The 22,140-nt window shown below is 44.5% G+C and overlaps 1 protein-coding gene across 1 annotated transcript; it reads left to right on the top strand.

The window, feature by feature from the left end:
- Nucleotides 1–720: 720 nt before the first annotated feature.
- SIK1 (salt inducible kinase 1) lies at nucleotides 721–14,428 on the top strand. The gene is made up of 14 exons (XM_068915397.1): nucleotides 721–946; nucleotides 1,127–1,360; nucleotides 2,226–2,342; nucleotides 4,893–4,956; nucleotides 5,124–5,285; nucleotides 5,559–5,683; nucleotides 5,798–5,921; nucleotides 6,966–7,189; nucleotides 7,435–7,584; nucleotides 8,293–8,415; nucleotides 8,656–8,878; nucleotides 9,574–9,849; nucleotides 10,410–10,641; nucleotides 11,433–14,428. The coding sequence occupies exons 2-14, from the start codon at nucleotides 1,208–1,210 to the stop codon at nucleotides 11,851–11,853; spliced, it is 2,394 nt and encodes a 797-aa protein (XP_068771498.1). The 5' UTR covers nucleotides 721–946; nucleotides 1,127–1,207; the 3' UTR covers nucleotides 11,854–14,428.
- The last annotated feature ends 7,712 nt before the right edge of the window (nucleotides 14,429–22,140 follow it).

Below are 22,140 nucleotides of genomic sequence, written 5' to 3'. Positions count from 1 at the left end.
CCCGCCCACTTACGCGGTGCCAAGCCTGAGCCCCTAAATGCTCGATCCCAGTGCGTCTCCCACTCTGCACTCGACAGCGGGCCTCGAGAGGAACCTCCGGGGCCCCGCCTGGACGCCGAGGCTGAGCGCCAGCCAGCCGGCCGGCTCCAGCTTCCGAGCGTGGGTGGGCTACCTGCCCGGGCCCCCCTTCCCGGCTGCCCAAAACGTGCCCGACACACCACTGCGGCGCCAGGGAACCGCAGGGCGGCGCCGGTACAGGCTGCTTCACCCCGACCTCCCTTCGCACCTGTGCCACGTCCCGAGCTGTGCGTCTGGGCCCGGGCAAAGCCGCCCCCCGCGGCGCGGCGGCCAGGAGGCGGTTAAACGGCCGGCGCGCCGCGGGTTAACGCGGGCCGCGGGCGCGCCGGCAGGGGGCGACCCGCCGCCATGCGCGGCGCGTCACGTGACCCTGGGGAGGGGGAGGGGGGCCCACCTCGGGCGGCGGGGGAGGGGGGGGCCAGGGGACCCTGCTGCCCCCTCCCTGCCTCTGCCCTGACGTCACCGCCCCTCCGTCTCCCGGGCGACGGCTCCATCAGCGCGCGCGTCAGCGCAGCCCGTTCCTTGGCAACGGCCCGGTGTCTCGCTCTCCTTCAGCCTCGCGCCTGGGCGCGCGTCGCTCTGGCGTCAAAGTGACGTCAATGGGCCCGTCTCGGCTTTCGGCGGTGGGCGGGGGGAAGAGGCGGAGGGAGGGCGGGGTGTGCGTGGAGGGGGGACGGCGGAGCGGAGCGGGGCGGGGGGGAGAGAAGGAGGAGGAGGAGGAGGAGAGACGGGACATCCCGCGTGCTCCCGCCTGCCCCCCGGCGCACGCACACACACACGAGCAGGCACACAGACACACCACCACGGCGGCGGCAGCAGTGGCAGAGCCCGGCGCGAGCAGCCGCGGAGAGCGCCCGCCGGCCGCCAGGTACGGCGCCTCGGCGCTGGGGCAGCGGCCGCTCAACGGTGGCGCAGCGGCCGCTCAACGGTGGCGCGCGGCGGTTGGGGGGCGGGCGGCTCGTGCGAGGCGGCGGCGGGGGTCCGCTGGCCGCGCGCGCTCGGGCTGACGCGGGGCGGGGGTGTGCGTGTGCCTGTTGTCTCCCTGCAGGTGCGAGCGGCCGCCTGCCCAGGGCAGCGCCGATGTTCAGTTCGTAAGCGCGGCGTGCCTTGCCCACCACCCGTCTAAATCATGGTGATCATGTCAGAGTATACCTCCGTGCCCGCTCCGAGTCAAGCCCAGCAACGGCCGCTGCGAGTTGGATTTTATGATATTGAGAGGACCTTGGGGAAAGGCAATTTCGCGGTGGTTAAGCTGGCCAGGCACAGAGTAACCAAAACGCAGGTGCGTACGGAGGCAGGAGTTTGCTGGGGGGGGGGGGTTGTGTGTTAAAAGGCATGATGTTTGCCGAGTTGGCAGTGGCGAGACGGTTTATCTCTGCAAACATAGAAAAATAAACTGACTTTGAAGATGAAGAGAAAGGCAGAAAGCTTTGCAAAGTCCGGTGGACCAGCAGACTCAGCACGGTTTGCTGACTATACAGCAATAGTTGATGTGGCTGTTCTTGGGAACTTAAAGTTTTCCTGATGCGTTAAAAAGAGCTGACATAAAACTAAAACAAAGCAAGAATATATTAAAAATAACATTGCTAGGTGTTGTGATAGCTTCATTGAATTACTCAGTCTTAGTTTGCTAAGAGTCCAGCCCATTAAGGACGTTTTGTAGACTTTAGACAGGCTTAATTTTTTCATGCAGTGTGCGTGTTTCAGAAACGCAGATCTCACACTGTTTAACCTATTTGCAAAAGGAATTTGTTAATGTACATCAGTTGTATTTCCATTTGTAAGTTAAAATCATATTGGTTGCTATAGTAGAAAATAATCTTTTATAAGAAACTATTTCCCACTAGCATGGGATGGATTACAAGATTTGCTGAATCCTGTCCAGTGCTAATTTCTGCAGTTCTGTTCGTTACCTTATGTGTAGTCCTTTGACGTAGAAAAGAAAAATGAAACGTTCTGTGTTGTGAATTTTCTGCAGTTCAGAAAAACAGAATCGGCTTTGAGCCTGTGCTTTTGAGGCTACTTTACTTGGATTTTATGAATTGGTGGTTTTTGGTTGGTTGGTTGGTTGGTTTGTTTTTTGCAAGAGATTTTAACAGTAGGACTATCTGTTTTGTAAGTCTTTTTTTTATTTTCTTAATTCACAGGTTGCAATAAAAATAATAGACAAAACGAGGTTAGACCCCAGCAATCTGGAGAAGATTTATAGAGAAGTTCAGATAATGAAGCTTTTGAATCACCCCAACATTATCAAGCTATATCAGGTAAGAGGTCAGCTTTGGAGTGCAGTATGTAGATGAGATGAGCTTGTGGTCTTCTCTTGCACATGATTTTACATTGAATAGTTGTTAGAGAGAATGCATATTTGAACAGTTTTTGAAAAGTATACTTGTAACAAACTGGTGTTTTTAAAATACATGCAGCATTTTTTTGAACAAGTTTCTGGTACATTAGGCAGCATATTGACAAAATGCTCTACAGAACTTAAAATAAAAAACAGACTGAAGTTTGCTTCGGGTAGAGGAACTGATCACCTGTTCTTCTCTGATTAAATTGTCTTTGCGAACTCCTCTGCTTTTCCAGTTTAGAAGACTGGAGCATCTTATTTGATAAGAGGAAGACTTAGACTCTTCAGGATATCACAGTAACAAGTGCATTAGTTGCATTTGCCATCAGTGAAACAGATTTAAAAAACAAAAACAAACAAACCCAGTCAATCTAAGTACAAAAGAAAAAGCCCATAAATGTTCATATCTCAGGATATGTCAGGAAGTGACCTGTTTGGTTATTCTATTCTAGTTTGCATAGTTTTGAAAGGGAATTTAAAGTGTCTATCACTGCTGAGTCTCACAATGTGAATTTTGGTTTAGATTTGTTCAGTTCCTGCAGGTGGGTATTTTTTTTTTATTAGTAAGAACAAATTAATGTGTTATGCAGAAAACAGGATCACAGCTGTCTAGTGAGCAAGGACTGCTTTGCAAAGTCTAAATATTTGATCTAATTAGTATTTGGTGTAATTTCCTCTTAATTGGTCTTAAGTAGTGCCATGTGAATTTAAGAAGAAGATGGGGTATCAGAGTCTGTCTGGACCTGTATAGAAGGGCATGAGGGGAGAGGAATGGATTAAGAAATGAAGCAGCAGATCTGAAATTCTGTGTGCAGTAGTAAACGCTATTATCAGCTCCAGTCTTACCATTGGGTTTGTTAGCTTAAAAGAAAAAAAAACGTGTAAGGTTGAAAAGCCAGTAAGGCAGGTGCTTAGGCAAGGTGTTATTTTTAAAGACGTTGACACATGTGAAGTACTTGATATTTATAGTATTAACCATCATAAGAAAAATTATTCTGCAGTAACATTTGACGTCATTGCTGCCCATAGGGTAGTATAGGATATACAGAAACATTCTAACAGTTCTGTTGATTTCATTTTAGTGGAATGATGTGGGTGAAAATACTATTTCAAAGCTTTTGTAGAAGCAGGTTAAATTCCATCTAGTTGAACCACTTCACTTGATTGAGCAAATGACGTTGGTAGTGGACCATAATTTCTTTTCAGCAAAGTTTTCTTTTCTTTGTTGTTGTAACTGATGCTTTACCTGTTTGGTGGAGACTGAGAAGCAGGGATAGAATTAGATGACATACCAGTGTAGGGTGTGTGTTCTTGTATTATTTCATCATTGTTTTAGTTTCAGCATGGTGTCTTAATTTTATCCAGCTGGCATCTTTCCCAGAACACTTTCCTTCAGTTTTGTAAAACTGGGAACCTCTCTTCCTTTGCTCCTTCTTTGTTTGTTTTCGTTTTGTGTCTGTGTGTACTTGTAGTAAAGGGAGGACAAGAGTCTTTGAAAAAGGTTGCATGGTAGGAGGGCTGGAAATTAGGACCTTTGAAGTAGTATTGATGGTTGGTTTTTTGTTTTTGTTTTTTGTCTGTTGGGTTTTTTTTTTAAACTTTCGTGAGCTTCTTGCCTCTAAAAAAAAAAAAAAAAAACTACTCCTTGAGCATCCAGTTTCTGGGGAGTGCAATATTTGAAAGATGTGCCATAGGAACTGAAGATGAATTTGTAAATACTCAGCTTTGTTTTGGGGTTTTATTTATTTATTTATTTTTCCTCCAATGACATGCACTATTTTGACTAGATTTATCCCACCTCCTTCTATGGTAGTTAAACCAATATCAAGTGTTGTAAAAATAAATTGGTAGTAGATTGATAACACTTTTGGCTGCATATTGGCAGTTGTTCACTTGCATCAAGTGCTGCAGTTGCGCAAACAGCAAGCTACTGTTACTTGCCTCGCAGGCCTACGATATACTTGGCCAGTACCGAATAGGAGTGGGGTATTCGATGCTACTTCTTTATTTGTCCAGGCTGAAAATATCTCTCCCGATCTGAGTACCTGCTAGCCTTGAAACAAAGAAGATTTAAATTAAACTTCAAGTGTCTTTGCAGGTACACATATGCCAAAGTAATTGTAAAACTGTGTGTATATTTTAACCAAAAAAAATTCAGTAATTTTATACATGTTCCTGAAATGCTTATCAGTTATCTTAGGGAGATTAGGTGGCATGGTAATGGTGAGAAGAACAAGGACGTGAGAAGCCGTTGTATATTTCAGGTGCATGTGCATTGATTTGTTATCTTTTTCATTAGCGGTTTGCATGGAAAGAATATCGTGGTGCAAAGTTAGATGCCTTTACTGCCAGCTGTTGCGTCAAAGAAATAAATGACCTGATATGTTTGAGAATACATTTTTGAAAAAATGAGTCAAACTACAGAGGTGTGAATTTTTTTTACATATCCTCTCTTGTGTCTTGACAGGTTATGGAGACAAAAGATATGCTTTACATTGTTACTGAGTTCGCAAAGAATGGAGAAATGTTTGGTAAGTTCTCGCTACTGAGGCTAACAGTAATTAGATTTAGAAACTGCAGCTTTATTGTTGTCATTCCCGACTAACTTATATTCCGATTAAAAACGTGTACCTGCATGATTATGAAAACTTATTCCAGGTGTTCCTAATTCTCATGCCTCTTCTATTTTGTCTTGCAGATCATCTGACCTCCAATGGGCACTTGAGTGAAAATGAAGCACGGAAGAAGTTTTGGCAGATCCTTTCAGCAGTGGAATATTGTCACAGCCACCATATAGTGCATAGGGATCTCAAAACAGAGAACCTTCTGCTAGATGCTAACATGAATATCAAGTTAGCAGGTAATAAGAAATGTGTGGTTACTCTATAAACAACATCTGACACATAGTCATTCCATCTTCCTAGGCTGATCCTATAGATGCATTGTAACTAAAAATAAAAGAATAGTTACTGATGTTTCTCCAAAGTTAACCTCTATTTAAAAGAGAATAGCTTAAATGAATAGGCCCAGAACTGACCAGCACATCTGCTCCCTTCCCTCTTCTTTTGCTGCTCCTGAAACGTTGATGTGTGGTTTAGTGATGTCTCACTCCAAGCTTTTACCTCCATTACAGACTTTGGCTTTGGAAATTTCTACAAATCAGGAGAGCCTCTCTCCACTTGGTGTGGAAGCCCACCTTATGCAGCTCCAGAAGTTTTTGAAGGCAAGGAGTATGAAGGACCCCACCTTGATATATGGGTGAGCTTGATATTCCTTAGAAATTGCATTTCACGCTTTGTTAGGGTCTGCCAGCTTTCATGATGGTTGCTTCTACTGGAATCGCTCACGGGCTATGCTGTTTTCTGTTGACAGAGCCTTGGGGTGGTGCTGTATGTCCTTGTCTGTGGTTCTCTGCCTTTTGATGGACCCAATTTACCAACTCTGAGGCAAAGAGTGCTGGAGGGGCGGTTCCGCATCCCTTACTTCATGTCCGAAGGTGCTTTTTTCAGATCCTTACTGTTAGAAAAGGGGCTATGAATAAAGGGGTGATTAGGAGGGAACAGCTGTCATGTTCCTTCTTGGGGAGATGACAGATGGGGCTGGTTTTGTAGCTGGCAATCACTTTCTTTCTCAGGTATCCAGTAATTTCTGTGGGGCAGCACTTATAGTTGAGGGGATGGTTGCACATGTTTTCTGTTCTGGGATCTCCTTTATGGTGCATCTAAAAGGCTGTCATTTCCCTTCTTGGAATATCTCTATGGATTACAAAAATATTTAACACCCTGGCTGGAGCAATAGCCCCTTACAAAAGAAAGGGGAGAAAAGGGTTTTAATGAGACTCGTCTGCAATGCTGAGATGAGCGTAGTTCTGAAATGTTCTAACTCTGCAGAAGGGGTGTATTTCAGTGTGGCTATGCTGTCAAGGAGAGCAGAAATGGTGAGGCTTAGCACTGTTTCTTGAACACTCACACTTAAACAGTCTGGTGAGAAAAGGAACTGAAGAGTATTATCACCTCTCTGATGATTTAGATTCAAAAACAAGCAGATGCGTCTCTCTCCTGAGATGAAGACTATCTTTTGAAGTCTGGCCTTTACCAGTTCTAGCCATGAGCAGATTTGATTCCCTGGTTATATACAAATAAGCAGTATGTGCAGATCAGGGAGTTGTATATGATTGGGTTCTGTGCTAAATTCTGACCTATTTCAAGTGGATGCAAGATCAGTAAACTGCATCCGCTCAAAATACCTTTCACCTTGAAGGAGAACTTCATCTGAACTCTACTGATATGCAGTACAGGCTTATTTGCTGTAATGACGTGTTGGTTTTATCGAGTATATGTAAGCTTCTTGTGGGTTTTACTTCAAGATCTTGCTGATGCTAGACTATATGGTAGTAAGACCTGGCATCAGCTGCTCAGAAACCTTTAATTCCCATTTTCATAGACTTCAGAAGTAGTGTTACTGGGAAGGCTTCTTAGTACTGACCTGGGGCTGGACTGTTATTCTTATCCCTTGCTTATGGGTTTTCTTTGTCATCCAGATTGTGAAACACTAATCCGACGGATGTTGGTCGTGGACCCAACCAAGCGAATAACCATTTCCCAAATAAAGCAGCACAAGTGGATGCAAGCTGACCCGTCTCTCCAACAACAGCAGTCTTTGTCCTTCTCCATGCAAAACTACAATTCCAACCTGGGTGACTACAACGAGCAGGTCCTTGGAATCATGCAAACACTTGGCATTGACAGGCAGAGAACTGTTGAGGTGAGAAGCGCTTGCACCTTAGATGCTTTCCCGCTGACTATCAGACATCTGATACTGCAGTCATATTATATATGTTATTCAGTGACAAGCCTTGATGCAGTGTCAGTGTCATAAAATCTTCACTGCTCTTCTGATTTTTTTTTTAAATTATTTTTGAGTATGCTGTTGTGCCGTCTTCGTGATGAATTTTGGCTGTTTATGTCCTGAGTTATCCATAGCAACATGCTCCTCTCAATATCTTCTAGTCTCTACAAAACAGCAGCTACAACCATTTTGCTGCAATTTATTACCTGCTCTTGGAGCGCCTTAAGGAGTATCGAAGCAGCCAGCTGTCGAGTCGTCCAGCAACTGGCCGTCAACAAAGGCCGAGGAGCTCTGACATCAGCAATGTTGAGGTAAAGAAGTGAATTATTTTCCTGGAAGGCTGTGTCTTTCTCCCTCTCTCTCTCTCCCTCCCTCCCTCTCTCTCTCTCTCTCTCTCTCTCTCTCTCTCTTTTTTCCCCCCCCCCCTCCTTCCTGTTCTTTCCCATGGGAAAATATAAGATGGTAACTGTGAGACTTTTGAGAGTCAGTTCTGATCTTTGTGTCCTCTAACCAGAGGACAAGGCCTACTGTTCTTCAGCAGAAAGCTGATTAAATACTAATGACCCATTTCCTAACGAGGGGCTATAGATCATGGTCCAAAGAATATTCTGCTTCTGGTGCTGGTCACTAATGAGCCAGAGGATTAGGTCTCACATGGAAATTTGCCCTCTCGGGCATGAATCAGTTACTCTTCTTTGTTACACACCCTGTAGGATCCTCAGAAGTATTCCGTGAGTCAGTTTGTATGTTTTTCTGACTTTCTCTTTCTTTTCCTCTCCCCCTTTAAAGGGTACTCCGAATGCCCTTTCAAATTACACTTCCAGTTTAATTGCCTTACTTAAGAGAAGGAGCTTTGCATTTGTGTAGGCATTGAAAGAGTAACTTTGTTAATTTTGATGGAACCTGCATGGAGAAAGCTTGCAGGGAAAGTGTCTAAAATTCCTTGAGCTGATAGTGTTTGAAAAGTCACCTGGAACTGCAGTGTGTATGATGGCTTCTGTGGGTCTTTCTCTCTTCAGATGCCTCAGGATGGTCTCACTAGTGAAACCCTGCGATCATCTCTGCTTTACCAGCAACCTCAAAGTCTAATTCAGCCACCCTTGCAGGCAGAAATGGACTGTGACATGAACAATCCATTACAGGTTGGTGTTCTCAACTAAGTTATGTGCAACATTTTTTTTTTTTTTATACTGATCTGAAAAAGAGAAGTTGTGACTCTGTTCTCTCCCTTGAATCTTTTATTCAGCGTTTGGGCATGGTGTTGTAGTATCCTCTCAACAATATGTATGTTAAAGGCATGCCAGAGAACTATAGAGAGCATTACCAAGTAGTGCAGAAATAAGTGAAGCACCCTTCACCCTGTAAACTGACATGTTTTGCAGCCTATGTTCTTTCCTGTGGATCCCAACTTCAACGGACTTTTCCGGAACCGATCCATTTCCCCCAACAGCCTGCTGGAAACCACCATTAGTGAAGAAGTAAGGCAAGAGAAGGAGTTGGAGGATGAAATTAAGGCGTACGACCCCATCCGTATCCCTAACAACACCAGCAGGAGGCACACACTGGCTGAAGTCACCACTTATTTCTATCAGCATGCCCCTCCATGTAAGTAAGTCTGTGAGGGAGGAAGGGTGTCCATAGCTAGAGGGAAGGGGCAGAGAAGGAGCGCCGTGGCAAATAAATGCTCGGAGACAATGTGCTAATTTTTGCCTTGATTGGGGTAGAAAAGCCCGGTGGTCTGCACTCTGCCCTCCTCAGTTCTGCCTTCCGTAAATGAGCATGGATCTTCAGGAAGAGACACTGCACTGTTGTATTACATCTAGGTCATTTTAGAGGGGAACATCCTCACAAGCAGGACGTAACCCATCTCTGCTTGCTTTCACTGCCTTCTGTTGTGCGTGGGGCCTGAGTTTAAAAACAATACACCGCTAACTGTATTTGGTACACAACTAGACCTCTTGAACTAAACAAATGAGCAAAAAAAAAGCTCACAAAACAAAACTGCCCCGTTAGGGCTATTGTGCTAAAGAAGCACTGCAGGCCTGATCTGGCATAACCCAGTGGCGCTGGAGTTGCTGGCAGAGCAGTGCTGGCTGGGCGGGAACCCAAACTTAGGTTATTTGTTGGTGACGCTTTGCTGGAGTTGTGCCCTGCTACGACATGAGTTGTTGGACACCTCTGTGGCTCACAGCTGTTCATTAGTGCCAGCGTGGGTGGGCAGAATGCTCTGATGTCAAGTTTTTTTTTCTTCCTGTACTCATCTTGGGAATGCTCTTTTTCTTCTTCCTTCCTCTCTGTAGGTATAGTCATTTCCTCTTCAGCAAGCCCCACAGAGGGAACTAGTTCAGACAGCTGCCTTACTTCATCTTCAAATGACAGCTCAGTGGCCCTGAGCAGTTGTTTGACAGGTCAAGTAATGATGGGGAGCCCAGCTACAGCTAGGGTGACGTCACCCTTCCTAGCTTCCCAGTCTGACGCTCCGGTGTTACAAGCCCAGGGCTGCATGGGAGGTGCTTCTCTCCTGCCTGTCAGCTTCCAGGAAGGAAGGCGAGCATCTGATACCTCATTAACTCAAGGTAACTCCTGCCTTGCTTTATCGCCAGGGGATAACACCCTTCCAACTGTCATTGGGAAGGGTGGCAGGCAGGGACGCTTGCTTGCCCTTGTTAGTGTTACGTGGGAGCTGCCTGGGTGCTCAGCCTCTCATAGTCATGGTCCCTGAGGAGGGTAACGTTCCCCAGAAAAGCTGCCTAGATGAGAGGTTCTCGGATACTGATTCAGCAAGCCCATGAAGACATTCCTGCTGCTTTGAGTGGGACTGCAGTGTGCCCTGCCCTTCCCCCCCCCCCCCCCCCGAAAATACAGACCGCACATTGTGGTTTCTGGCAGCATTCTCCTTAGCTGTGCGTATGTCCATCCACGTTAGGGTGGAGCCATTCCAAGCCCTGTTCTATTACATAAGCTTTGCTTTGACTATGAGGCAGAGAAGTGAATGTGAACTGAAGAATCATGACTTCTTCTAGCTTAGTTCTCACATAAATGAAGGCAGCTGCCCAGAAAGGTTGGCCTATAAAGTAGGCTCCCAGGCAGATACTAAGGAGGATTAAAGCGCATTTCTTTTCCTCGTGTCCCACAGGCTTGAAGGCTTTTAGGCAGCAGCTGCGGAAGAACGCTCGAGCCAAGGGGTTTCTCGGCTTGAATAAAATCAAAGGCTTTGCTCGGCAGGTGTGTCAGTCCTCCTCATCTCGGGCAGCAAGGAGTGCCATGAGCCCTTTCCAACACACTCAGCCGAACACCTGCATGTACAGCAGTGGCGGGAGCAGCAGAGAAGGAAGAAGCCTCTTGGAAGAGGTGCTACAGCAGCAGAGGTGAGAAGCTGGCTTGGAGGAGTTCTGCTGTTTCCATTTGGGTTGCTGGCGAGGGCCAGCAGAGGAAGAGTGAATACAACAAAAGAGGTTGGGGAGTCTGGTCATTGGGGTTCCCTTTCCTCTCATCTTTGCTCTGTGGCAGCAGATAAACTGTTTAACTTCCACTGTGGCTCCCTGCACTGGGAAATGTAACACAGGGCATGCAGTTCCATTCGGAAGTTGTGAAGTCCAAATATTTAGAGGTTGCTGAATTGAGAAGCCCTTGGTACTGTGGGGGAAAACATTGTTTCTCCCATTTGCAGCCTGTGCTTTTCTGTGTTAGTTTTGGGAATGCTTTCTTTCCTTCTCTGCCTACTCCTGTAATCTTCCCATGACAAGGAAGTGCGAGACCTTGTAATTTGGAAAAGTTACAGCCCACAAAAGAGGCACAGTTCCAGTGGCCTCAAATGTCATGTGTGGTGGCACCTCCTCATTCCTATGGAAGTGAGATGGAAAATTGAGCTTCTGGTTTATCTGCAATGTGTTGTCTGTAGAACAGCTATTACTAGCAGGCCAGTTTGTGACCAAATAACTTTTTGGTGATAGTCTCCCTCTCCAACATGAGGAAAAGCCAAGTGAAAACACAGTGACCTGTTTGGTAGTGGACCTGTTTCAATTGCCCTGTCTGGAGAGGTTTGATGCAGAGAAGGAAACAAAGGGGAAAGTTATGATTGGGGGAGGGGGCAAAAAAAGAGGGATGAACCAATCTTAGCAATGCAACTTAACCTCTTCCACCCTTGGATTTTATTCAGAATGCTCCAGCTCCAGCATCACCAGCTACTCCAGCCAGCTTGTCCCCACACCTCTCAGACATCTGTAACAAATGGCATCCCCTCCTCTGATAGTACAGGCACCTGGAAAACATCCAATTCGCTTCTGTTGTCAGAGCTACAAAGAGAGAACTCATTTGAGCTGGCCTTTGGTGGCAACGGCCAACTGCTTCGACCCCATTTCTTTGGTGTAAGTGTGTCACCAGTGTCCTCAGCAGCTCACCTTCTAGACACTCACCTGTATATCAGCAGCAATGTTTCTCCAGTCAGCGCCACCTTCTCTCAGCAACAGAGTTTCTCTGCGCAGTCTCCAAGCTATGATGCTGTCACTTTGCAGCATGGGGACTGTGAAATGGAGGACCTGACTTCCAGCCAGCTAGGGAAATTTGTCCTGGTCAAATGAGAGCTCTGGCTGCTACACTTCCCGCTGCTCTTTTTGCAAAGAACTTTCACCACCGTTCCATGGCATGTGTGGGTCCCTGGCTGGCTGGTGTGGACAAGTGACTCTCAGAAGCAATAAATTTTGAAGTATGTGAAGAGGCCGTCTGTCTCAGAAAGCTAGCAACTTTATAGAACTGAAACAAGCAATATGTATGTCTTTTTGCTTCTACTACTCTTGCACTGAACAAATATGAATAGAAACTGATTTTTTTTTTTAACAAAAAAATAATGATGGGGAAGATGGGTGGGGCTTTTGTGGGGACAGGGAGGGATGTGGTTGGGGAAGAACTCTTCGGTACTGTACTCAAGTCAAGACCAATACAGCTCTGCTGTTATGCAAGATTAGCAGCTTTCAGTAGTGGTGACACAGCAGGGAGAGGCTTTTCAAAGAAGGGACCAGAGCCTCCCTTTTTCACAATATTCATTTATGGGTTTGTGAAGATGATTACCTCTTTTAAAGAAAATAAACAAAAAAACAGTGGCATGCACCATTATGCATTCATAGAAGACAAAAATGGAAGCATTGCCTTTTTTTCTTTTTAGTTAACACTCATTTTATTTTAAAGGAACCAACATCCCCATCCCACACCTCCCAGATACTTATACTTCATGAAAACTGTGAATTTCTTGCTTGATTTGTCAGCTGGAAAAGCTAAAAAATGTTCTAATTAGCACAGGAACAAATAATCTCCTGAAAATGTATCCCTTCATATCAGGATCGAAATTGCATAGTGTCTGGTCTTTTGGAGTGTGTGTTTGGGACTGGTGTGTTTTCGTGTACATATATATATGTGTGTGTGTATATATATGTATATAGATATGCACACACATGCATATATTTTGTTGGTCTAAATTAATCTTTAGGATTCTTTTTATAAATGCTAAATTTTTTCGTATTCCTGCAGAGGCACTGAGGAGGGAAGCATTAGTATTGGCAGGTTGCTGTGAAGGGTTTTCTTTTTAAAAAGCCCTCCTGGACGTTGCCTGCAAAGATGTCTGAGAGGTATTTCTTAGTGCTGCACGTTTTTATTTCCGCTGCTAATTATGTTTTTATGCATTTCATTATCAGGGTCCAAATAGAACTGACTCTTGGGGAAATGTGCAATATTGAGGTTATAATTATATACTGACAAAGACAAAAGGAATAGTCTAGAACAGAATTCTACTCTAACAGAGTACAGCTATTTCTGAACAAAACTGTATTAAAAGTGAGTAAAACAGCACAATCTTTGGGTGTTTGTTTTTGGTTGGTTTGTTTTTGGCATATTAGCAAAAATAAGGTTTTGGATTAGGCAGGTGTTTTTATGTATGGTTTTTAATGCTCTATATGTATATAAATAGGAAGCAGAAAACTATATAACACTAGTTATTTTTTATATTTTGTAATATGCTTATATTGTGTTTCTGATATAAACCTCCCTGCTAAGGCAGAGCATGACTCCTATTAGTGTCAATAGAGGTTGTGCTTCGGTGTAAAGGGGAGAACAGACCGTGCCCCTACAAAAATAAATAGGCTTGGGTGTTCAAACTTTGGAAGCAGGTAAGCAAGCAGTGAGCCAGCTTGGCTGGAAGTTACCGTTTGAATGTCAGAAAATAGTTTCTTTCTGTCTTGGTGCTTAAAGGACCCATCTCCTGGTGTGACACGGGGTGCCTTCAAGTTACCTTGGCTTCTTGCAACCTGCAGTATTACGTATTTGCAAATAATATAGATAACTGTTTTTTAAAAAAAAAACAACAACAAAAAAGCCAAAGATTGACCAGGTTAATTGGTGGGAGGGGGAAGGGTTGAAGATGTCATGTGGCTCTGTCTGTGGCTCTCCATAAACGACCTCTTTATCTGTGCGTAGTACCTGTGTGTCTATATTGGTGCATCTCCAGCTTGCCACTGCTGCTACGTGGTCTGGAAGCTTCGAAGTGAGAAAAATTACTTGAATTGAATTTCTGAATGACTGGTGCCTTGCAGCAGAGAAAACACCAAAGTTTCATGCTAATTTATTGCCATTTTAAAAAAAAAACATTGTGGGAAGATGACTAGAGAGGAGGATGAGAAGAAGCCAACTCATCATAAAGCAGCAACTCTGCCTTCAGTTTTGTAAGGGGTAGCACACATACTTAAAATGCAGAATTCTTTCCTCTTCAATATTTGTTTGGTTTAAACGCAATGGATCAAAAGGCCACAGATTCTTTTGTTTCCTGTCCTAAGCAATGACAAGCACTTTACTTTCATAGTATTTTTTTTTCCCTTTTCCACTTGCTGTAGAACCTCTTTGGAATTATTGCTGGAGCAGAAAGAGGTCATTTTAAAAAGTTTGTTTGTTTGGATTTTTTTGTAGATATCTTGACAGTGCTGTTTTGCAGACTGCAATGCAATAGGGTATTTAAAGACACTATGTGATTGGTTTAATTAAGATGTATAGTTTATTTTTTATCATGACTGAACAATCATTTTATTTCTTATGTTAAAATGAGATGTACACCAAAATGATTAGTCAATGTGTTTTATTTAATATTTAAATAAAAAATGTTTTAAAAAGGTTGTCCTGGGTGTAGTTCTGTGAAGTGTTTTCTCCTGGTGCTCTCTGCAGTGTAATATAAGCTCCAGATATATACATACGGCTTGCATAGTTGAGGCTCCTTTGAAAGCCTAAGTCCATAGGACGTTACTGACACTTTCTATTACATTACTAAATGAAGAGGAATGGCTAACTCGCAAATCTGATAATGGGATATTGAGTCTTTCACTGGTAGGCAATCTGTCTGAATCTAACCCAAGTCTGTAGTAATCGGGTTATAAAATCTGATATTAAAGGAGGTCTACAGAGTGAAAATGGTCAACTGTGGTTCAGTCATTACCAGATAAGCACTCTGTCCAGGTCACCTTGACCTAGGAGAGGCCCCAGTGTGGTAAAGGCAGTGATGGAAAAAGCAGAGAGGAAGAGAGATGAAAGAAGGATTCCAAGGAGGGAGGTTGTTCTCCTTAATTAGAACCTTTCAAATATAATTTGAGAATTTAAAAAAAGGAACTTAGTGAAAAGGTACAGGCTTAATTAAGCTGAGAGCGTGTGTATAGCGCAAGCCGCACTGTAGCGTAGAGATGCCTTGGCTAGCTTTAAACAAGCTAAGCTAAGGTACCAGCTGCAGCCTCACTGCATCACCATATAGTGCAGTATTGCTTTGGGCACTCTCTTCTGGAGCGGGCCTGCAGCTGCTCTGGGTACCTCTGTGCTGCAGTGGGGATGCACCTTGCCTCTTGCAACAGCAGTTGGCTTTGAACTGAGCCAGTGGGGGTGAAAAGAGCGGAGATATTATTTGTCAAGCGGGGCCTAGAGAAGAAGGAGGGAGTTGCGAGAAGGAGGGGAAGTACAGGGGTGGCAGGAGGCTGGCAGGGAAAGGGGCCTGTGAGGGCACACTGGCGGAGGAGTCGAGGAGACACTGGCCTGTGCGTGCTTCCACGACTGTGGAACAACATTAACCTAGATTTCCTGGTCTCTTTCCTAGTTTTACTTCATTTGTTCTGTTTCCTCTGAGCCTTCATTTAGACAGAGAGGTAGAATAGTCTCTGTTGACTTAAACAGAAAGTTAGCGTGCTGTCCTGGGAGGCAAGATGGGAAAGTCAGAAAGCTCACAGGGGATCGCTGTACAGTGGGTGAGGGGGATGCTAGCTAAAGAAGGACGTGTAACGTTGTCAGCTCTTAGACAAAGGGATGTGGATAGCTGTGAGCTGTCATCTGCACAGCCTGAGCACAGGACCTGAGTGATAGAAAGCCTTGTATTTTGCACATGCAATGAGAATGAGGGCGATGAAGGAGTTCATCTGCAAAGGGACCCCCCCCCCCAAATATTTGCAAGCTCCAGCTTAACCTGCTGAACTCCCAGCAAAAAAAGGATTTTTTTCCTCACAACAAATAACATTTGGTTTGAAAAAAATTAGATCTTCAATCTGAAATTTTTATTTTCAAATAAATTTCATAATAATTTCATATCTAATTTTGAAGGTGAGAGGAGACGGGTGGTTGGGCAAATCTTAAAAATTAGAACAAATGCTTGGGAGCAACCAGAGATAATATTTACTTATTTTGTGATGGAAACGAGCTGGTTGCTGAGCAGGAAAAGGCAGAGCTCTGTGCATATTTGCCATGATTCTTGAATGGGTAGCAGTGTCACAAATGTGGTTTTCTAGTGTTATGTGTTTGGGGTGACTGCATCCAAACTTAGGATCTTTGCAATTACTAAAATCAAGGAGGTATTTTTTATTATTTTTAATCTAGCTTGTAATGCGAACTGGTTTAAGAATAATCCTAACTGCTATTTTTCAACTAGGTTGTCAGTGCATTATTTTAAAATCCAATAATTCTGGGAAATCTCAAAAAGTTGCTTCTTAATGAAAATGAATGAACGGAACTCCACCAGCTTTCACTGACATAACTGACCCTGGGGTACAGAGGGATCTCGACAGGATCGTGATTTCTGTGAAACAGTAGGAAAAAAACAACAGCAAAGAAACTCTGGAACTCTGGACTCAGTTTCCATGTGTACACTATTTCACTCTTGGTGCTTTAGTCACCGTCTTCCTGCCTTTCCTCTGAAATCTGTCTCTGCTCCTGTTTACCACATTTGTTTTTGTCTTCAATATCTCTTGAGATGTTGTTTTTCTTGGCTTCATTTCTCACATTGCAACTTGGTACCTAGTTCCTTTTCCTTTTTTTTTCCCAGTCTGGGGTTAGTGCTTTTTCCCTCCCTTTAGAAGGAACAGATGCTGGCAAGTTTAACATGGCCCCAAAAGTGAATGATCAAACCTTTTTTTTTTTTTTAAAGGAAGTGCTTAGAGCTGGCAAGAGACGCTAGTTTGGTAGCAATGAAAAATACAGGCTGTTTTTTCATTGAACAAGTCAAGCGCAGACACCAAGCCGCACACTTTAGTGTCAGTGTGATCCAGCCATGGCAGGGAGGGTTTCATCGCTCTCCACCTCCACTCCTGCAGGTGGCACATGACTTGGTCCCCAAACCCATTACTTTCTCCCTCACTGTCCCAAGAGTGGTAGATACACCTGGGTAAGGTAAGGACTTGCAAATGTTGAAAGGCATCCTCGTTTTATCGTGGTCTGGGTCAGCAGAGAAGCCGCAGAAGGGAGAGCATCTGAGTGTACAAAATTATGGTGCATGAGTTAAAAAGTGATCAGCACTTCCGTTTTACTCATCCTGCAATGTGAGAATAAGGCACGCTTCATGCAATGAAGGAGAATTAATTTAAGAACTAATAAAAGGAAATATGTGCCTCAGGAGGGCATTGCTTCAAATACAGTTGCTGGCTTATTTCATGACTGCTAACTACTTTTGTGGTGACAGTTAAATCAATGATAAAGGTAATCCAGTGTCATGGTTTATGGATTTAACAGAGCATCTGTGGGAGGTCAAGAAAGAGCTGATCTTTGGTACAGACTTCAAGGGACATGATAAATTTTTAGGAGAGAAATGCCCTACTCTGCAGCATCAGTTATTAGCCCCTCCCAGAGGCAAGATTTTCACATGAGGTAAACAAACTTTTATGAACACCTGCAATAAATCCTAGATTCCTAACATAGGCTTTATGTTATATAGAATATAATATGCAGTGACACTGGCCTAAACAAAAGGTCCAGCTAACTAGGCAGCACGTTTCAAAAGCAGATGCTTAGGAAAAGGGTGTAAGGACAGGGCAAGTATAACGTGATCCTTCTGTGGTATTACCAGCTCAGTTGTGAGCAAATTGTGGTTAAGGGAATTCCTGAGTGGCATCTGGGTTATTGTGCTTAACAGCTGCAGATGGGTTGAGGCTTCAGGAATTTGGCTAACCACTTTTTGAATTCTTCTGTTTTTTTGGCATCCCCAGCATCCTGTGACAATGAGTGCCATAATTCAATTTTGTATCCTGTGAAAGAAGCACTTCCTTCTCTTTGTTTTAGACCTGCAGCCCAATAGATCAGTTTCTGCTCCTTTTCTCTTACGCGATACAATGCATAATGCTTTCTTGTTCAGTCCTCCAGGGCGCTTGTGAGTTGACAGGACCTCTCTCACATCCCTTCTCTGTTGAGGTGACCAAGCAGAAGAACGCTAACGTGGTTAGTCTGCCCACCTATGGAAACCATCCCACATTTCCGTGCCATCTCTTCTCTATCTTCACTGATGCTTCTATATCCTTTCTAGACCGAGTGTATGTAGAACCGCACCCATTATTTGAGATATAGGTATACTAGAAGTGGTCTTTTTTTGATTCTCTTTTCTTTTTGTAGTAGTTCCTAAAGATCCTTTTTCCCCTCCCACTTTTTACCTTTTTAACAATTGTTGAGCAGTGAGCTGGAGCGTGCCGTGAATTCAGTGACTTTGAGGTTTCTTCCCTGACTGATGTTAATTTACAGCCCCGATGGTCTTCATGTAGCTAGGGTTGGTTTTCCCTGCTTTGTATTTGCTACCAGTGAATTTCATATGTCATTTTATCAACCTGTCATTCATTTCTTTTGAGATTGCTCTGCAGCTCTTTGCAGTCATATCTTTTATGAATATGCTGACTTGCACAGGTTTTGATACTAATGGATTTGTGCTGCATGACCTCTTGCTCTAAAAACTGTGCTGACTCTTTCCTGTTGTACCACATTTATCTGCATATCTAGCCATTTTAGTCTCTGTTATGGTTTCTATCAGTTTGCCTTGTATGGAAGTCCAGCTTCCCTGCACAGAGGTCTCTGAATTGCCTCTAAAAGCCCTTTTTAAAAATGAATGTTACATTTGCCACCTTCCATTCCTGTGGTGCCATGCCATTTCAACAGCGGTTGTGGTATTGTACTGAATATGTCAGTAGTTTCAGTCTGAGCTCCCTTAGAGCTTTTGAGTGAAACTGTCTGGTCCTAGCAATCTGCTACTATAATTTTCATTGTTTCATCCTGAAATCTGTTCTGCTGATACTTCAGTTCTGGAGCATTTCCCATGAAGCCAGCGGCTGAGCTTGCTGGCATGGAGCGCAAAGTCCAGCCACAGCCTCGCCAACACCAGCGCAAAGCGTGTCTGAAGCATTTCTGCTGTGGCATTGCTCTCGCTTGCGCATGCTCCTTCCCTCAGGGGCCTGCAGTGTCCCTCCCCAGGGGGGCCCCGCAGGTATGGCCATCCCCCTCCGAGGAGCCCCATTCCTACTACCCGTCAACTCTCGGATGGCAGCAGCCTGGGAGCATTTGAAGAAGTGGTGAACTAGGGGACATTTGGGTCTGGAGAGCCAGTTGGCTGAGCTGCTTGGGCCAGGTTATCTCCTTTGCGCCTCGTGGACGGGTGCCCAAGCAGTGGCAGGAGGGTGGGCACCGAGGGGGTGCCTGCAAGTGCCTCTCTCCACTCTGTTTACTGAGATAGAGTTTAATTTATGAATCACTTCTGCTGCTGATGTAAAGTGGTGTTGCTAAATCCAAACTAATGCAGTGACACTGCTTTATGTTATAAATGCTATTAGCAGCACATTAAAGCTCTGACCTCCAGAGCCACACAATTTCATCCTTTGTTTTTTCAGCCACCGAGGCTGTGAATTTAAATTCATTATGTTTGACAGAGCTTTTCTTTTATCATGCAGGGGAGCTTTTTTTTTTTTCTTCAACTCCTGTGTTTTATGTCCCTTTCCACTCACCCTGGATAACTGATTTTTCGACAGTCCTTTGTTTATTCTGAATCTACAGATATATCTAGTCAAAGGCTGGAAGGGATTGTAGAAACTCTAGCCAAGTGCTTAATGCCTATTCTTGTTGACTATTTCTTTCACATTTCCTGGTAAGGTAACATCATTGTATTTTGGGGAGCTGTTCTACACGCTCAATAGGTAGATGGGAATTTAGGACCTATCATCACACGCATTATCCCTAGTCACCTGCAGGAGTTACAAACAGATCTCCTCCTGCAAGCAGTATTTTGCCAAAATTGAACATTAAAGACATCTGTTCATGCCAGATGAACAGATCATAGCGCATCATTTGATTTGAGCTGCTTTGGCCTGCTTGTTTAATACCTGCAAACAATACTACTCTTCTTGTATTTGCTGGGATACATTTGCACTTTCTGTTCTTTGGACAGAGCGAAGATAGTTGTGCAGTGATCAGCTAAGTGTCTTATTGTTATTTCCTGCTCACCCTTGTATGCAAGCAGATGCTTTTACTGAAAATGTAAAATTAGATTTCCAGGAACACTCATGTACATGCCACTGAAACCTATTTTCCATGAACATTTTTGCTTTCTGTTCATGGAAAGTGAACACAACAGGAACAAGAACACAGGGCCACCAAATTAACTGCAAAGTTGGACAGATCAGGCGGTTATTTATATGACTCATGTTGCTTTCCCTCTATTGGGATATTCTTTTTGGGAAAAAAAATCTCTGCAGAAAGAGGTCTGAATGGTTTGATTTAAACTACATATGGGAGTGGAAAGTGGGGAAAGGAGGGTTTTGCCCTCCTCTCTCCCGGAGGGAAAAAGGCTTCTCTGTGAATTGGTTAGTGTAAGATGGTTTTAAAAGGCTTAATAATAGCTTTGACACAGAGATGTAGCTTTAATTCTTAACTATTCAGCTCTTTATTGTAAATCACAGAACAACAGACCTGATGACTACAAGGCATCCAAACTATGTGGCCCGGTCGGTTGCATTCCCATGAGAACAGTGAGAAGCGGAGAGGAGCACGACAGTTGACAGGACTAGCTTCCATCAGCTCAAACCCACTAAGCTCACTTTGGTGAACTGACATTTGCTTGGATTTACGTCACGTTTGGCAGGAGTCTGACAGGTGGAGGTAAGCATGTTCGCCAGAGGGAAGCCTGAATTTCAGCCCGAGCAGATGAATATCAGAGCTGCAGGCAAGAACAGGAGGTCTGGTTTCCCTCTTTGGCCCCTAGCTGGTGGAAGCAGGTATCAGGACAGCTTTCCATGAAGCAGTGCATTTCTTGCAGTTGTCTTTTGTACTGTTAGTTACCTGTCTTTAATAGCATTAGCCGGGACTTTTCCAGGCCCTTGGAGGAAGAACACTGGGTCCATCCTCCTCCGTGACCAGGATACATGTGCTGGCTGGGCCTCCTGAAGCTAGAGTATGTCGTCTGGCCCTATTTCTTTTTCTACCATAGCTTTACTATTCTTCCTTGAAAAGAAATAAATAATTTTGCTGTGCAAGGGCACTCATCAGCACTTTCTGGGGTTAGTCACAGGGTGAGATCCACTTTCTCACAGTTTCAGACCACTCTCATGGTGCGGACACAAGAGCTTTTGGGGCACAGCAATACCCAGTTGCTCTTAGCTACAAATTCCCTTTTGCAGACCCATAGCTGCTCTCTTGATCTCATGGTGGGTGCATTCCTCTGCGGGCAGGAGCCCACAAGCTGCCTACATCCACTAAATGTGTTCAGTACTGCCTGAACTCTGCAGATGCAATCAAATCACTGGCTGCACCATCCGTGGAGCAAGCAGGTTTAACCAATTCCTCAGGCCAGGATTACACATCGACACTCTGGGCAGCAGAGCGAGTAAGAGCCAAAGGCCTGAGCAGCTCCTTCTCCACTGCTATTGCTGGCTAGTGAATTTGCAGCGCCATAAACACCTGCTCCGCCTGACACGGCCATGCGGGCAGGCCAGGGCTAACAGAGAACAGCTGTTTTTTCCGCGGCGCGTGCTGGTATTCGACCTTTTCCTGGTGTCCAGCACATTTGGCCAGGATGCAGGCTGCTTTGGAGCTCACTGCGGACAGTTTCACGTGCCAGTGCATGGCCTCTAGCACCACAGCCAAGCCTCGCTTGGGGAAGAGGCTCCCTGGGCACTGTGGTAACTTTCACCTGCATTTGTGATCTCTGAGATTACACTTTTAGGTGTATGTTGTTTTAGGGGGGGGAAATCTCAATAAAGGAATAAAAGCTAGGAGTGTTAGCATTTTTTTTTCCTGTCACATGAGCCTTTAATAAAGCTTATGAGGAAATCACCACAGTTTTTAACTGTGCTCGGCAGCAGGCCTTGCATGTCAAGACTGTCCTAGTCATTCCCCTATGTGCTAACACCCAGCTGCATCATCGAAATACAACACAGCTGAAGTGCTAAAAAAAAGCATTCCCTCTCTCTCCTGAGATGAACTGTGTGAGCTCTTTCTTTTCTCAAGTGCCAGCATCTATTCCCACCTCATCCACGGTGGGTTGCATTGGAGTGGGAGCCAGGAAGAGCTCATTGCCAGTTGTTTTTCTGCACTTTGCCCCTGGGGCCAAGCTGGTA

Source organism: Struthio camelus, chromosome 1, assembly GCF_040807025.1.
Source record: "Struthio camelus isolate bStrCam1 chromosome 1, bStrCam1.hap1, whole genome shotgun sequence".
In the NCBI taxonomy this organism is placed as follows: Eukaryota; Metazoa; Chordata; class Aves; order Struthioniformes; family Struthionidae; genus Struthio; species Struthio camelus.
The sequence above is the reverse complement of the archived record's forward strand: the minus strand, read 5'-3'. Positions and strand labels throughout refer to the sequence as shown.